The sequence below is a fragment of the Prenolepis imparis genome, unplaced genomic scaffold (genome assembly GCF_030444845.1).
Source record: "Prenolepis imparis isolate NDT839.2.m4 unplaced genomic scaffold, iyPreImpa1.0 SCAF_12, whole genome shotgun sequence".
Lineage (NCBI taxonomy): Eukaryota > Metazoa > Arthropoda > Insecta > Hymenoptera > Formicidae > Prenolepis > Prenolepis imparis.
Window position 1 is genome coordinate 1072537 of NW_028141170.1, and position 17920 is coordinate 1090456.

Consider the following 17920-nt stretch of genomic DNA (forward strand, 5'->3'; position numbering starts at 1 on the left):
AAGGTAACATCGGCCACAATGGGACCGATTGATTGCTGGAGGCCGGTCGTCGGTGAAACGTTAAGCTTTACGATCGTTTAATCGCCTCGTTGCAACATACTGTGTGTGTGTGTGTGTGTGCATCTTGCAAAACAAAATCCACCCTTTCCCCTTTCATCTTCCTCACGTTTGGAACTCCCTCGGCGCATAATATGCATGCCTATACACTGTGGATCGAAAATATCTAGAATGGTTGAGGGGGGGCAACGCGTTACGACGGAAGCTCCATTCGCGTTGAAACTTAGCCTCGAAATTTCACGAAATACGAAATTTAGATAGACTAGATTTAAATATACTTACAATTAGAGATAATATTAATATTAATGCACACGTTGTACGTACACACTGTGCGTTTTTTGCCATTTCTAATTTTTATGTAACATATATTTTTTTTATTTTGTTTACGAGCAATGCCAACTAAATTTACATTTTTATGTAGTAATTATTACTAATTGTTATATAATTATTATTTAATTGCGTCCATAGTTAAACATTAAAATTAAAATGCAAATTTCTCGTAATTAATGGTATTTATATGCAGACGCAATTAATAATAATTAATAGTCACTATATAATGTATCAATTACTTGACTAGAAATCAGGGTTGGCCGGAAAAGTCCAGTAAGTGGAAAAAACCATGGTAAATTCCGGTTTTTACCGTCTCGGATTTTTTTATCCAATGGAATAAACTGGCAAAAACTATAAAAATGATTACATTAAAATATATTTATATAATTTTATGAAAAAATATGCGTTTGCTTTAATTAATAAACCATATTAATCACTATGATTAAAAAAATAAGAGAAATATAAAATCTTCTTTAATTCAAATTAATATAATATAAAATACAATTTTTTTAAACTTTAAAGATATAAAAAATGTTTTTATTTATTTTATTGTTTTTATTAGAAAGTACCAGTTTTTGCCGGTTTTTTTTCGGAAAATACCGGTTTTACCACTGGCATGGACTTTATCCAAAAAAATGTGGAATTTTGCCAACCCTGCTAGAAATGTAAATAGAAATGAATTATTTATTAATTTTTTGATTAGAAATTTAACTAGAAATGTGTGTGTGATTAGAAACATTACATTTCTGATTAATTACGTCCAGTAGCTAATGCTATTTACATGCAGATGCGATTTATATATAAGAATTATACGCGATTATATGCGATTAAATTTTAATAACGTCGTATTTTTAGCGCATTCATAACGCGGTATATCAGAGTCTTTCATATAGAAAAATCCTTATCGAACGAGAGAGTAGGCAAACACAGAGGTAGTTTCTATTTTTCCTTCGTGTCCACAAATCGTGCACACGTGTCACTAACTATCGAACACTCCACCGAAAAACAGCGCGGTTCTCGTAAAGGGAAATCTCGTAAAGAACGTGCGAGGGGGACAGATTTCTCGGTGCGAGCGCAACGAGGGTATAGTTTTCGATAGACAAATACCTTCACGCTAAGTGCCTCCATAAGAGGGGGACCCCAAATCGCGTTCACCCTAACACCAAGTGAGCGACCGAGAGAGCGAGAGGGATGAAGTCGGGTTCTCGAAGAAGGGGGGAAAGAACCACGACAGGAGGGGAAAAATATTTTTATTAAAAAGGGCGGCGAGAGAAGGGATCCGCGGGAAGGGCAAAGAGAAGGAAACATCATGGCGGTTCGCGAGGAGGCTTTATTAAGCCATATTTCCGTTCCCGCGTTTCTGCGATCGACGAGCTGAAAATTAATTCTATTATTTTGTGGAAGGGTACAACCCCACGCGATGAAGCTGAAAAATGCCTGCTATTTGTGAAATATTTAGTTGATTGATTATGCTATAGATCGATAAAAATTATGAAAATTTTTTTCGAGAAGAAAGAGATTAAAAAAGTCGCATGGAAGAGAGACAATAAAATTAGTTGCTCCCAGCTTTTCTGTTCGGAGTGACTTTTACTATTCAAATCATCTAGTTCCTCTTGCGTATACTTTAGTGTGTATGTATTTACTTATTGTGTTATAGTTTCTGACAGAAACACGTGTAATCTCTCTCTCTCTCAAGGTTGAATAGCGAAACCCTATAACAGCGCTCGCTGTATTTATTTGCACCTTAAAGGCAAAGACGAGGCGAAATACGTTTGTCAAGGTCGCGTGGATCACGTCAACCTGCGTCCACGATGCGTGTATGTATAAGCAGCAAACCGACGACGTCACTGACCGTGGATGCACGCGAGACTCGTGACAATTTCGTGTGTGACTCGCGCTCGACCGCGCGTTTCGGCCCTTTGCTCGAAAAAAACCTGCATCGCCTTGAATCCGGTTCCTGAAACCTTGCGATCGTGCCCACGATCGCCGAAGATTATATCAATGAATATTCGAAAATAAAACCGAGAAGGTTCCGCTTCGAGCTTACCAAGAGAAGGAAGATTGAGATTCTATCACAGAAAAAAAAGACGTGTCAAATCAATACTTATATACTCGTATATACGCAACAATAGCTATAATCTTCTTACAAGAATTTGCTAAATCTTAAATTTCAACAATATTACAGTCTTATTTTAATATTATAAGTGTCATCTGAAGAATATGAAAAAATATAATATTTTATATGAAAATATGCTATTTTCTATCCAACATTTTTCTTTTCCATTTAAGAAAATTATTCTTAAATAATAAGATTAATATTTTTCTTGATTGAACTTGTATATAAAATTTGCTTAAATAAAAACATTTTATATAGTTTAACTAAAAAAATATTAATCTTATTATTTAAGAATAATTTTCTTGAATGGAAAAGAAAAATGTTGGATAGAAAATAACATATTTTCATATAAAATACTATATTTTTTCATATTCTCCAGATGACACTTATAATATTGAAATAATATTGAAGACTGTAATATTGTTGAAATTTAAGATTTAGGAAATTCTGTAAGAAGATTAGCTATTGTTGCGTATATACGAGTATATAAGTATTGATATAACACTTCTTTTTTTTCTGTGAATTATCTTTTACACTATAATAGCATAGATAGAAGTATTGATCGTAAAAAGTATAAGAATATATATAGATATATTTTAACAATTGATTTCTCTCTTTATGAGAGGAAAAACGTGAGTAATAGTTATAGTGATAAATGATTGCGAAGGATATAACGTTTTATAACATTGACGTGTTTGTTCCAGTATTATTCAAATTACTTCTAAGAATCTCCTATTTTGTTAATTACTTAAACATAATGCGCAATTGTTGATAGAATCGAAGAACATATCGCGTATCAATTTGAAAGGAGAATTGAACGTAGACCAAAAGAACGCGCAAATCGAAATAAAGGGGAAAGAGCTGCGTAATAGTAAATGCAAACGGTGCAAAGTATATATTTATGCGCAAATGTACAAATGCGGAAAGAGCTTGCTAATATTGGCTTCAATAATTCATGCCCGATGTACGTGTAGAAAGGAATCGTTTTATGTCTGAAGTTTGAATTTTGAACCACATTTCTCAGGTAGTCCCTCTTCACTTTGTGCTACGATAAACTTTTACAGTAATAAGTTTTGACGTAATTCTGTGACACGTCTTTGAGTGAAATTTCAGGATGATTTTACGTATATTGGAGCGTTTATATATACCGAGTCTTTCATTGAATGTTTAATATTTTACTACGAAATTTTTGCTGCAACGAGCGCTTCGGCTGAATAGTTGGACGCTTTTAGCGAAACTTTCGGAACGTCGTTTCTCTCGAGACGCAAAACTTTCACAGTTCTTCACTAATGTTTACGATTCAAGTTTTTGCGATTAATTAATTTAATGAAAAGATTATTAAAGACTGTATGCGACTAGGAAATATACGCTACGTTACCGACTGCCTATGAACTTGAAGTGTGAGATGTTTTAACAGAGAGCAGTATAGTTCGCGATACGAGTTCCTGAAATGAACATCAGACCGGCATTGAGCTCTCCACGTGAATACCAATATAGTTTTTCTCAATACATAACGTCGATTGAATAATATAATTGTTTTATTTTCCATTTTAACATAAAGTCCTTTTTTATTCTTCAACGAAAAAAATGTAAAATTTTAGGAAATGAAATAATCTAGATAATTGTCACCAATAATCGGCGCAAATCTATATATATTTCTATTATTCAATTGCTATAAGAATAAAACGCCTCAAGAATGACGACTCCTGAGGAAGCGATCAGATTGATCATGCTTTTTCTTCTAATAAAAATATTCTTATTTTATTATAGTTCTTCTTTTCTATATTCTAAAAATGTCAGAAATCATTAACTATAAATCGAATACTATCGCAACGCTTTGTTTTGCTATATATCTATAGAGTTGTTACAGGAGTTTCAATCTAGAATTGATGCCATCGCTCTTTCCTCCTACGTAACATTGATTCAGGAGTTTCCTTCGTGCGTAGGAAGTTCTAGACGTCATGAAACGCGAATTTCCTAGTCGCACACCTACGCGCCTGTCATCAGCGAATTTTCGCTCTCATCTCTCTCTCATCTCACGTCAAACCTACCGTTCTATGTGTAGATACATACATACATTGTATACGCAGGAAGAAGCGGCTACGTTTGTAGCTCGTTACGTCAAACGCTATATTTATAGTCGGTGTCCGGGCCCGCTACCTTATCATTTGCCATAGCGATATTCGATTATGTACTATAGGTATATACAGAACGCTAGGATTCCCAAATAGAATGACAGAGTCGCGATACGATTATTGAGTCGCCATAGTTGTAGATAAGCTCACGTGCGATCGATTACGCGTACTCTATATTTGATCTTGGGATAAGCCGTAACCCCGGCTTTTGAGCCTGCTAAAGTAAGCTCTCGAAGTCACCCACGCGAACATCGAGTTGACTTTTAAACGATGAATCGGCTCGTTCGAATTTGGATCTCGTAAACAACGGTCGCTTTAAAAGAATCTTGTAAAAACGGAGTTCGAGGTTGGTCGGATAACGCAAATCGCGTTCTCACAATAACTCAGCTGTACGTTTTATTAATAGCCTCAGATTGTATTTACATACAATCTGATAATATTGTGGGAACTTTGGTTTTACTCTTTCATCCTTTTTTTTTTTCTAAAGAAAATCCCTCTCATTGTCTTTATATAATATACGAATAATTTCTAAAGGATTGTATTATTCATCGAAACTTTGAAATTAATTCGAATTTTTCTATGTATGTTTCCTTGTCTCATTTTATCTATGCAACGATCATATTCGTTTTATATAATTTCGAACTTGAGAAGAGATTCCCAAGTAACAAAAGTAGTCATTTCGACGTCAAAACGATGTAATTTGACGTCAAACTAACGTCATAATGATTATTGCTACCTGGAATATTCTCATTCAATCTCATCAGAGCGCTAGGTCAAAACAACGTAATATATGTATAGCAATAATAATGATTTCCTTAAAGGACGCTCGAGCACGGACGTTAAATGCAAGTTATTATTGTCGTTTGCATCGCACAAACCGACCGAAATAGAGACTCGGTTTAATTTTATACCTTGCTACAACATTTTGCGCCAGACTAACGTAGCCCAGCCTTCATTTACACTCCGTCTGTTGCATCCCGCTGCGTGCCAATCGAATTATTTGATCGTAGCAATCCGTATCAATAAGGTTCGAAGACTCGAACAGGCAAATGACGTAGCGATGCGTAAGCAATAATTGTATGTTAGCGAACGTCATTTCCTATTCATAAGGATGTACGGAAATTGGCTCAATAATTTGCTCGATTATTTCCTTCCGTCTCGCGCGCATATCGAATAAAAATCGCAATTGAATAAAAATAGCACAACAAGCTTGCGTAGGGAATTCCGTCTTCGTGATAATGAGAAAACAGTTTTATCTCTCGCTGAATACGCATTAGAAAAAAATTTCTTACAATTCTTTTTCCATACAATATTTGCATTATTCTTAATCTATCGATGTAATAGTGTAATGCAATAGTACGGTAATAACGTTCAAGTGTTTGCGTTATCATAAAAAATGTAAACGTTGCGTCAGACATTCGAGTGATAAGCATAGATTTTCCGGACAGAAGGTTCGAATCGATTTGCGTCGACGTCTCCGTTTCACAAGAGGACTGGGAATTTTATATAAATTAGTAACGAGACGTGTCTCCCACACATCGTATTCGGCTATTCCTGGTAATACTACGAAATGATTTTCAATGAATGCGCGACGAATGACTCACGTGAATCACGCGTGACACCTTCTACAAACATTGATATACCTAACATTTTACGCGCACAATTTATACCTACGTAATTAACATAGCCGATTTAATATATGCTAATTTAATGGCGCGCATTTTACGAGATCTCTAAGCGGTGGTCACACTTTCGTGGCGTAATTAACGGGTTCAAAATTAGCCAAAGTTTTCCCTAAAGGGACCGGTCGTTCCGAGAACGACAGATTGCGCGATAGCTTATTAGCGGAATCAGCCGGAGATCGAAGCAAGTATCTTGGACGATTGATAACGCCGCGCGCGCGGATGCGAAATACTTTCGGTATATCACGTACATACGTATATACATATACGTCGAGCTCAGTCATCGGCACGTTCGTCAGAGTGTGTGCATCGCCACGAGGCGCGAAAGATCGCTCTCTCATTCGATAAAGGCACGAGCGGATCGCCGCGTCCGACCAGTCACTTCTCGGACTTCGATCGGTGAGCCGCGTGTCGCGTGGATCCCCTATCGATCGTCGAGCACGCTGCCGATCTTTGATGCCTGCCGGTTCGATTGCCTGTGTTAAAGTGGCCGAAAAAAAAAAAATCTCCAGCGCGTGCAAGGTTTTTTTATCGATAATACAAAGAGATAAAATGCCGATCTCGAGAGAGTAACGTGTTTTAGTGAAAAATATGGTCTGTTGAGGATTTAACGCTGAGAAAGGAGTTGGAGTTTGCCTATAGGATATATACGGTTAGGAAGATGAGCGTCACGAGGATCCTTGATAATCTGCGTTGTTGAATAATTTATTAAAGTAAAAGTCAAACTGTCGCGCCGTCGCGCCTTCGCACAATAAAAATCTAGCTCCGAAAAGTTTCTCGTAAGTTCGCCTCCTCGGTTCGCGCGAATACGACGACGTCACTTTCCGAACTTGGAGTAGGAGGAGAGAAGGATATAATGGAGGATGTGAGCTAATAACCGGCAACTACATCGTCAGGACTACGATAAGGTCCGCTGCTCGTCGCTCTTTACGATCCGCTTCTCGGGTAAAATGAGATAGCGGGAATTACAGGTCAATGACCATTCATCATCTTGTACTCGTATCGATACGAAACATATGTATATTACACTACTCGACACTTTACCGATTTTCGAAAGTGACGTCGTCTTCGTCGCGTCGATTTCGAGATTTTTGCCTTGATCCGATCCGGATTTCTCCGCAATAACTATATGCAGATGAGATATCGAGTTTTCGAGGCCGTTCCTTCGAAGGTCGATATTTCGCAATAGATGCGATAAAATTTCGCGCGCGATACTGTCTCACGAAGAAATCCGATCGATTCGTTCTAACTTTCTAAATTCGATAACGATTCTTCATTCTTAACACCGTAGGATTTTTCGGAGGTTTCTCGACTGGGATTTCCGGATGACTTAATACACGCACTGACATCGAGGGTGATTGATGGATCACGCGTGCACTCGTGCGGAGAGAAAGATTGGCGGGAAAAAGAAGAACCACGATAAAGGTAGTGAGTGATCAGTGGAGAGAATCGATGAAGATCGTTCATCGCTATAATCTCGATTCTACAATTCACGAGAGCTTCGGATTAAAGCGTCTGTCTGGCTAATTCATGAAGCCGGCCGATCAGAAGCGGATGTACGCGAAAGCGGATATTGAGATGTTTAATTGAAACCTTCGCCGATTAAGCGATTACTAAGCGGGCATTACACGGAAGAGAGTTATCGACGAGTGCAAGCAAGGGCGTGACGAGATAAATGTGCAAGAGATCTAATGTGATATCGAAGGAGTGACGAAAGAGACGAGGAACGTAAGCGCCTGATTCTTGACGAAATGTCACCGGAAGACGCCACCTAATCTCGTCGACAAATGCGGAGCAAAGTCGGATTGCCAGTCTCATTTAAGTCCGTCGTATGAAAAATCCAAAGTTCGATTATATGTTTACAAGGTGTGCTCGATACGTGATCGATTGACGAAAATCAACGCGATATAAATCTCAATCGCGCAAAGATTCGAAGATACATTTCATAGACACTTTGACAAGACGTAATAACTACTAGCATCCAGGATGGCTTTTATTCTCATCTGCGTTCTTTTCGCGTATCTGTCGGCGACGCCAATCGCGCACGCGAGTGATGTATCGCCCACTATAAATGCTATTCCAATGGTAAGCACAACTTTCGACGTTGAATTTAAGTCTTACATGTATATTTATTTGTCTGAGCTCTTTGTGCTATTCCCACCTCGAAGAATTATATTTAGTCTAACAACCGCTGTCGACTTTGTTTCTTGATACTATCCAGATATAAGAGTGTCCGATCTACGCAGATATCTGATTTGTGATCCTTTCCGATCCGTAAGACTTTTGTATAAGAGATTTCGTGGAAGATTGGGGAATGGAATATCTAATGCGAAAGAATATTCATACGAATCTTGATCGCAAATCAACGCGAACACTATTTAAAAATCTGTGATTAATTATGAATTGCGATGTACAAATTATTGTATACTTGACCATCTGAATATTTATTCGAAAACAGTTTTATAAAAGTATTAAAAGATCCGCTGTAAAATAATCTGATATAGATAATCTGATATAGATATATACGATTCCGAAAGATATCTCGATCTCTAAATCTCTCAAACCAGTTTTCATTCATAAATAATTTGTTTTTACGCCGTCAACAATTTACTAATTTATAACGCTGTTTGCTGCATTGCCGTCTTAATTCATATTCATGATGCTACAGCTCAAGCTGTGTTTCCCCGAATTTTCGAAATGTCAAAATGTGTTAAATTATTCGTCGCTTGAACTTGCAAATCGATGACTCCAACGAAATACCTCTAATCTTTGTTTTTTAGCGAAACAACACTCTAGTGCCGGAGGAATACAGAGAGCTGGTGATGGGAAAGCCGTTGGTGGGAAAATGTTGCCCCGTAAATGAAGTCCTCGCAAGAGATGGGAACGATACCGTATGCGTCTCCTCCAACAACTCGACGATGTACTTTTCGCCTTTATTCAGCCACTTCAATCACACCGGCGTGTTTGTGCCCGGAGACGAATATAAAGAATTCGTCGCTATCGTTGGAAGTCCCTGCCGTGAAAAGTACGTATCGAGGAATTACATCGAATTACTTATGAATAGCTGAGTAATCAGAGCTATTGAATCACGTTACAATTTTTTTTTTGAAGACCACTCGTTATATAATATAAAATGCGTAGAGACATCGTACTATCGATACGTCCTTATCAATAGATTGGAACGCCAGTTGGTCGTCCTACGATAAGACTTTTAATTCGTGTCGTAGTGAAACGATTAGCCTCGCGATTTTAATTTATCGATCGTGTGTTAAATTTAGAAACTAAAATGTGATTCTTAAAATCGGCCACAGAGTCAAGCCCGACAAGTCAGCGACTTTTCGGACCAATATTTTTCTCGCCTATGTTCCCGTTGTAATAAGTCGAGGATTATTAATTTGATGGAACGTTGTAATCTCAATTCGAGATACCGTGCCGAAAAATTAGAATTAATTTTCGGGCTCTGTGGCCGATTTTAAGAATCACATTTTAGTTATTAAATACTGAGAGCCGATAAAAAGATTTTTCTTAATTTAAATTTAGAAAATATAATGAAGAATGATTTTGACCAATTATTTCTACATCGTGCGACAATTACAAAGTTATGAATGATAGCGCGAAGTATAATTATCGTGCAAATCACATGGGATGAAAACAATTTATAATTTCTTTTTCTCGAAGAAAGTAAATGAAGAAAAGTATATAATAATATATCGATACTGATAACTCTGAATTCTCGCTATTGCATTCCTTAGATACTTGCGAGACTATCGGAGCAATTGTGTATCTTATTGAAAGTAATTTACGAGCTGTTAAGGTCGATGGATGCACTCATTGTCGGCTCCTGCGACAGATAACATAATTCATTTTTCCCCAATGAAAAAAGTTATTTATCGTGCCGCGATAATCGGCGGAGATGAAGTCATTAAGTGACATTTAATCTCGCCGGATGAATTATATGACGGAAGACAATGTATCGTCTCGAACTATTGATAAAGAATGGATAAGATGGATAATTAATTTTCGTATATTCGCATTTAAACGTCAAAAGTTACGAATCCAGATAGATTTGAAAATTATTACGTTTTAATGTAACCACAGTTTATATCGCAGAAATCTGTTCGTTTTCTACAGCACGATTGGCAATATAAATCTTGTATAGCACACATTAATAACGTGGATTGATTTAATAGCTCTGGATTTTATCAAATATAGAGAATATGCAGGCGCGAGATATTAAGCAGCAACATTCAGTATCTCGTGAAAAATAGTACTTTATTCTTCTCCGTCGCGAAGTAGTACAATATTATTGTGATTTCCGTAATAAATGTTCTTGGACACGACAATTATTTCCACGTGCACCGGCGTAATATAACTCGTTTCTCATAGATTACGGAAACCCGTTTCTCATAGATTACAGAAACTCGTTTCTCAAAGAGCCGGAAAAATCTCGTATGATATCCCGGTAATAATAATTTTATTTACTTTTGAATATTCAACTTGTACACGTATACCTCTAGCCGACTGTCTATGTTTGCGCGTATTTGCATCTACGTATTCAAACACGAGGAATTTTCAGGTACATGCTAGAGCCGGAGGAAAACAACGAGGACAGTTATCATTTACTGTTGAATGGTTCCATCTTTGCGCCAAAAATCGGTCATGCACCGATTATGCTCATGCCTGGTAAAGACTACTGTATGGAGGTTGTGCCCGAATGGGGACTTAGAGTACTCGTTTGTTTTCCAAAAGGTATAAAAAAAAATTCTCTCAAACTTTCTCTTTGCATTTTATCCATATTTCGAAGTATCTTTGTGCAAAGATATTTAATCGTTGTTGATAATCTTTTTCTTAAAAGCCTTCTTCTCTGGAATCTTAATCCGAAAAGATAATTTGTATTCATTCGCATGAATCACTTGTATAAAAAATCTAGCATAACATTCGAAACGTACACAATTCATTTACGTAATTTTTTTGAAAGACTTTTTAATGAAATCTCTTAATGAAACGTGTAATTATTGCAGTCGTTCCGGATATACGGCTCATCATTTACGCTTGTGGGCTCTTGATCTCGGTCCCTTTTTTTATTCTCACCATCGCGGCGTACATAATAACGCCAAGGTTGAGGGACGTCCACGGGAAGGCCCTTTGCCACTATTGCGGCTGCTTGGCGGTGGCCTTTAGTACTTTGGCCATTACGCAACTCACGAGCGCGCGATTGACGCCTGAAGTCTGCGTTAGCATAGGTAAGGTAATTAATTATTCAACGAGGAAAACGTGTATATACCTGTGACATTGCTACATGAAAATATTATATCATAACTAGAAAATCTAGAAAAAGAAATATCATTCTTGACTGTAATGAGAAAATGTGCATTTTTTGCAATTACTGCTGAACATTTAATTAAATTTTCAATTTTTCAATTTAATTTACTATAAAAATCTATTTAAAAATTGAAGTGGAATATAAAATTGTAATGGTTTCTTATAATTTGAATATCACATTTTGAGACCGTCACGCTTTTGAAGGACGTTATATAACGTTGACGATAGAATATTATTCTCACAGTTCGCTCTTTAGGACACGAATAACAGACGAGCTAATTAAGAGACTGTATGACCGGAATCGTTTTCAGCGTTCGTCATCCAGTTCTCGTTCGTGGCCTGTTTTTTCTGGCTGAACGTGATGTGCATCGAAACGTGGTCATTAGTACGTTACCATGTGAACCATCGCGCGTACAGAAAAATTCAGTCCAAAACGCTCTTCTTCTATTACTCTATATGGGCCTGGGGCCCGTCGGCGATCCTCATTCTCGTCTCGATGGCGATGGATCTCAATCCCACAGTACCCATGACCTACGTCAAGCCTGCTTTCGGTAGCGACAGCTGCTGGTTCAAGTGTAAGTCCATTTACAGATCTCGCGTCTCATCGAACATGCGTCATCACTCATAATACACATAAATAAAGCTTTTCACAAATATATAATAAATACATGCACATGAATGGATAAAGTAAACATACGATTATAATTATCATCCATGAAGGGATAAATTCCACCATCGTAACTCTCAAGCTTCTTATCTTCAACCAATATCCAAGAAAAATTAATCATTATATTAATTATTATCGCTCCTTCTACAGCCGACGCCGAAGCCATGCCATACTTTTACGTACCGATCGGTCTTCTTCTGTTGGCGAATATGACCCTCTTCGTAATCACGGCTGTCAAGATCAGCCGCTATCAGCAGGAGCTCACTTTGAGACGTTTGGCGAGCAATCATCATTCCGATCGGGAAGATCAGAGGCTCTTTCGCAGACTCAAACGGACCTTCCTCGTCTGTCTGGTGCTCTTCTTCCTGATGGGTCTCAATTGGATGATGGAATTGGTCTCTTGGTGGGCTGGGCCTCTGGACTGGTCGGCGTTCGATCTAGTGAACGCTCTTCAGGGCGTCCTCATCTTCGGCCTGTTCGTTCTGAGGAAGCCCGCCAGAGATTTGGTCTGGCATCGAATAAAAAAGCTACGGGGAATCCATAGCACCGAACCAAATGTCGGAAGTATGGACTTGGCACTACTGCCTGTGATAAACGGCGATTGCTTACCTAGACAGACTATCGTTCAATGATAATTTAGACAGTAAAATTCATCTTTATCTAGACGTGAAAGTATGATGCATTTAAAGCGCGCGTCGACCCAAGTACAAATGTCGACCGTGAACTTGGCGAGACGATCGATAAATTGATAATAATGGCCCGGTGGAAGGAGGGACCTCGAATGTATATACGGCTTCGCAACGTGAGAGATCCAAGTTATTTTAACTTTGTTATATAGTGGCGGAATAGAACGACCTTCTCGAGCGATGACATTCGTAGAGAGACGTGAAATATCACTGTATTATTGATGTGATTCTTCGATTTTACGAACGCCATTCGAAACCCACCTATGTCGCGAGATCCCCGACCTGCGAAACTTTCGCGAAGGAGATTATTTATACTTAATTGAGTCGCGTATGTTCGATAAATAATAGCTCTAGTCTCTTTTTAATATACAGTATCTATAATTAAAATATATAATCTACATAATATATGTTGTTTCTTCTAAAATATGCAAACGCATAGTGAGAACATGCAACATGACTTTGTACGCATATTGCAGCTTAATTGCAACATTATATGAAACTGAAATTGCAAGTATCGTCTTATATAATATATTTTTTCCGCGATATGACTCTTATGCGCTAATTATACAACGTGGGAAAATAAATATATGACAAATGACTTTACTTGACAAAACGATAAGGATCTCATGTACGCGTAATTATAAGGGTCAATTGACCACGTGTTAATTAAGATCAAGAAACATATATATATAAACAATAATTATGTATTATTAGGCATATTATTATGATATATATCATTATATGTGATATTTATGGTTTAAAAATTTATGCTGCAAACAAATGTTTACGTCGATAATATATCATTTATATCTTTGTACTTACGCATCGCTGACTTACATGTCGCACCAAATTTGACACGATACGTTGACATACATCCATCGTGTTCTCGATAAATTGTGTTCAAACTCGCTTGAAGGACATTCCATTGAATATGACACATCAAATATCAAATGCGGTTGTTCATACGTAATCGTTAGTTCGTTGCATCGACGTATCGCATCGAATTCGGTGGAATGTGAGTTTTATACGACATTGTTTGTGGTATCGCATTATTGCTTTCTTCCATCTAGCTTGCATATTATTTATTGTCACATAGCAAGTATTAATTTATTGAATAAATCATACGCGTAATGACGGAATGGTAAGGCAAATGAATCGAGGCGAAAATAGAAAATACTAATATCCTTTATTTGCATCCCCTTTGAAAACCATAGAATATATATATATATATATTTATTTAAAATTATACCAATGCGGTGCTATAAAAATAAAATAACATGGGTTTGCACGATGGACAGTACGAGCCGCCATAATCCAAATTTTCCACTGAAAATTACTACACTAAGGATATAATGATATGCCACATGAACACGCTCGTACGCACTAGTTAACCCATTAACCCCCGCTCGGGGTGACAAGAAAAAATAATATATAACATAATCTTCTCTATTTTCTTTAATAGCACGCTTTAATGGACCGAGGAAGATCTGCGTGCAGAAAAACTCGTGGCAGTGAACTCACTGCAAACTCTAAAGCGTACGACTATTATGCCGCGACACACACTCTTCTAAGTGGCAAGCATGAGAGTGCGAAGACCAGGTACCGAAAGTAATGTTTAACATCCTATGTGCAAAGCATCGTGTTTTTTTTTCGCGATGCTTTATAAATGTATTTCAACTTACTATATTGTGTTATAAGCACCCTGTGATTAAAGGCCATATTTCTTGACATAATACTTAAATTTCCTACTCGCAACTTATAGAATAGTGAACCGACTCCATTCTAAAACGTTATCACAATTTCTAGGAAAGATTGTGGTAGTTGATGAAGCTGTAATAAAGTCAAGCCAAAAAAATATTTTCGTCCATCTCTACGGTAAAAAATTGTAGATATTCGATCTCTCGGCGAAAGGATTGGTGTTCACGTACGTATAAGTCTTCGAGTGTACCGATTCCTCGCTGTAAAATATTTACGTGAACGATGAAGCGCATGGCTCGATCGAGTTGCGACGACCCAAAAATCCCAAACTAACACCCAAAACCTCGATAAATTCGCCTCGTTGTACTACGTAAACCAGACAATACATTTCCGACGAACGAAGTGCTGTGTCATTGAAGAATATTCGTTCCGTGTTCGCGTGAGGTTCACTAGGAGTTGACGTCGGTTTACCTAAATAACAGGTACTTATTAGAAAACATTTAATAGCTCCGAATAATATTATAGAAGATAGAATTAGAATATAATGTAGAACTTACCGCGGGTAACGTATTCGTAAATGATGTAGTCATCTAGACTGGAGAATTCATTAGGAAAGAGACCTATCCAATCCTCATTGCTTGGTGTAAAATCGCTCTGCAATCTGTACGATATAAAATTTTCTTCCATTGTACACTCTTGAAATTCCACAATGTACTCTTTTACATTAGGTCTAACCTAAAGAAGATGTTTCATTCATATTTAGTTAAAAAATCTGCAAAAAAAAATGTACAAAAGACTATTTTTTTACCGTGATATCGAATTCTCCAGTTACAGGTTTGTGATCAGAGACACTGTAGCTAGGATGACTCTTGTAAGTATACTGTTTTGCGTAAAGTTCTACATCGTTGTATATATCTATTGCATTTATTTTGTACAAAATTCTATCAGTCCAAGATGGTCTGCGTCTGTGTGACAAATAATTGCGGAACATATTAAAAAATTAATCATACATATGGATAAAAAAAATTTGTATTTTAAACAAATTGTTATTTCTCTCTCTAGATGTACAACTTACTTGAGATCAAATTCCTGGGATTCGAATTCGTATTTATAAGTAGGCGGGAATGTGATGACGCTTTCATTCAACTCTGCGAAAGCTTGACGTTCTTCCATCACTATTTTCAACTGATCTCTTTTAAGAAGCTCTTTAAGTTGTTTCTTCTTTACAAGTAAGTCTATCTCAGCGGCAGTTTCTTCTCCATTGAGCCGAAAATTTAAATCACCGATCCAAAATATATAGCTAATGAAAAGCATATATTACTACCATTATTGAGAGTTATGTAGTTATATAATTCTATTTGCATAACATATAGTAGAGAAATATTCATACTCGTGATATAATATTTTTGATGTATCTGGAGCAGTGAAAGTATGATCTGTTATTATGGTATTGTAATCTGATATTCTATCGGCCAGCAAATGATCATGTGGAGTTAAATGCGTATTTACAACGCAAATGCTGACTCCGTAGGCATTCATTCTTACGCTTACTGCACCCTTGTTTCCCTAAAACAAAATAATATTGTTAATAAAATAGAGAATTCTATTGCTACATTGCTCTCTTACCCACATGCCACCGAAACCTGTCTTAGTGTACTGAACTTCAGTTAATCTTAATTGTGTTAAATGTTTTCTTAGACAGAAAGCATTTAAAACAAGACCCTGCAACCTTTGCGAACGTATTTTTACATAGTCATACTTCTTCAGTACATCTCTGAAAACATGTCAGGAATTAATTTTCATCTTTTACGAATAAATTTACATAATAAGTCGCTTTAATGGACTCGTACCTGAAGGCCCTGGTCCATGGATCTTCAAGCAATATATAATCCAACACTATATTTTGTGGCTGTGATTTAACTTCCTGAAATCTGAAAAAATATATGCTTCATTAGAATTAAATTAATAACATGGAGAAAAAAGTATATACTATAGATATAAAGTATACCCAATAAAGTATAAATCTGGCCATAGATTTGACTCGCTGCAAGATTCAATACCCAAAAGCTGGTGAAGATCTTGATTAGGATCGGGAAACTTTGTGGCCACATTGTACGTAACGAAATAAATTCTTTGAAGCGTGAAAAAGAGAAGATATTAATTACATCGCAGTTAAAAATACATTATATTTATTTTTTACAGGATATTGTAATCTACAGTGAAACTATGTGGTTTATATTTCCGACTGAATTTGACATTTACCTGAGTCGTTCCATCGGACCTGCCATTTCTACCAGAAGGAATTCAGGTTTGACGATATACGTAATTCTTTTTGCGAGGAGAACGCGAATTATGTCGCGCTGACTCCGCACAGTGCTAAATGACAGCTCATCGTACGTCAGGTTAGAAACGAGTTCGCGACGTAGTGGTCGAGTGCGCCGAGTATTCACATCTGCCTACCTTTCACCCGGCAATGTCGGCCGCGAGGAAACTGCCGTTCAACGAAATAGGCGTCGCGTTTGCGAGCAACATCTGGACGTTCGATCTGGTACGATGGACACTGCGGTCTCTATTACGATGCCATATTGTTGACAAGTCTGGAGGCAGCGGTGGAGGGAGGATAAACCATAAACCCCCTCCAACGCGCCACGTGACGTCACGCGCGCGCCAGTCATTATGCACGTGAAGTAGTCGCACGTCGCACGCGCGATCGATCGCGATCGAACGCAGCGTAACATTAATGATTAGTGTACTCTTCAAAATTTTCCTTGACATCGAATATATATGCCTTTTGAAACTTTCTTGTCGTGCAGAGATATCGGTTAATATCAGCTGATCAGCTGATAATGACAGTTCGTCTTACGAATGCGAAATCGATTCTTTTAACGAAATTTCACGCTTGGAATAATTACATAACTGTTTAATATTATAGAATATTTAATATTGACTTTCAATTTTCAATTAATTAGATTAAAAAATTAAAAAAGTTGATATAGGACATTTTTTTCGAAGCATGTCAGAATTATTTCAATGGCAAGTATGAAAAGAGAGGTAGATTTTGTATAAAAAATGTATCATACGTTTATTACATTAGTCTGGAAGCAACGCATACAATTGTTTACAATATGAGACTCACTTATTGTTCGTGATGAATAACATTCATATAGATACGCTCATTCTCGCGAATCATCAGTGTTAAAAAACTTTTATAAAAAATTAATTGCTTC

At 37.1% G+C, this 17920-nt stretch overlaps 2 protein-coding genes across 5 annotated transcripts in view; one reads left to right on the forward strand and one right to left on the reverse strand.

Annotated features, from left to right (window-relative positions):
* LOC145943832 (G-protein coupled receptor Mth2) overlaps positions 1 to 13149 on the forward strand; it is a 42300-nt gene extending 29151 nt beyond the window's left edge. For 3 of the 4 annotated variants that reach the window (XM_083051691.1, XM_083051692.1, XM_083051693.1), the window contains 5 exons: positions 9101 to 9345; positions 10897 to 11069; positions 11342 to 11563; positions 11954 to 12217; positions 12460 to 13149. In XM_083051691.1, the coding sequence (XP_082907817.1) occupies positions 9101 to 9345; positions 10897 to 11069; positions 11342 to 11563; positions 11954 to 12217; positions 12460 to 12941 (1386 nt within the window). In that variant the 3' untranslated portion in view covers positions 12942 to 13149. Of the gene's footprint in view, positions 1 to 6651; positions 7100 to 7611; positions 8406 to 9100; positions 9346 to 10896; positions 11070 to 11341; positions 11564 to 11953; positions 12218 to 12459 lie in introns of those variants that run through there. The other variant, XM_083051695.1, reaches the window with a different exon arrangement.
* Positions 13150 to 14162: 1013 nt separating this feature from the next.
* Positions 14163 to 17296, reverse strand: LOC145943838 (inositol polyphosphate 5-phosphatase K). The gene is made up of 9 exons (XM_083051704.1): positions 16956 to 17296; positions 16702 to 16824; positions 16544 to 16624; positions 16320 to 16467; positions 16084 to 16259; positions 15769 to 15993; positions 15502 to 15658; positions 15251 to 15428; positions 14163 to 15164 (listed from the first exon to the last, which is right to left on the reverse strand). The coding sequence occupies exons 1-9, from the start codon at positions 16979 to 16981 to the stop codon at positions 14965 to 14967; spliced, it is 1314 nt and encodes a 437-aa protein (XP_082907830.1). The 5' UTR covers positions 16982 to 17296; the 3' UTR covers positions 14163 to 14964.
* Between the last annotated feature and the right edge of the window lie 624 nt (positions 17297 to 17920).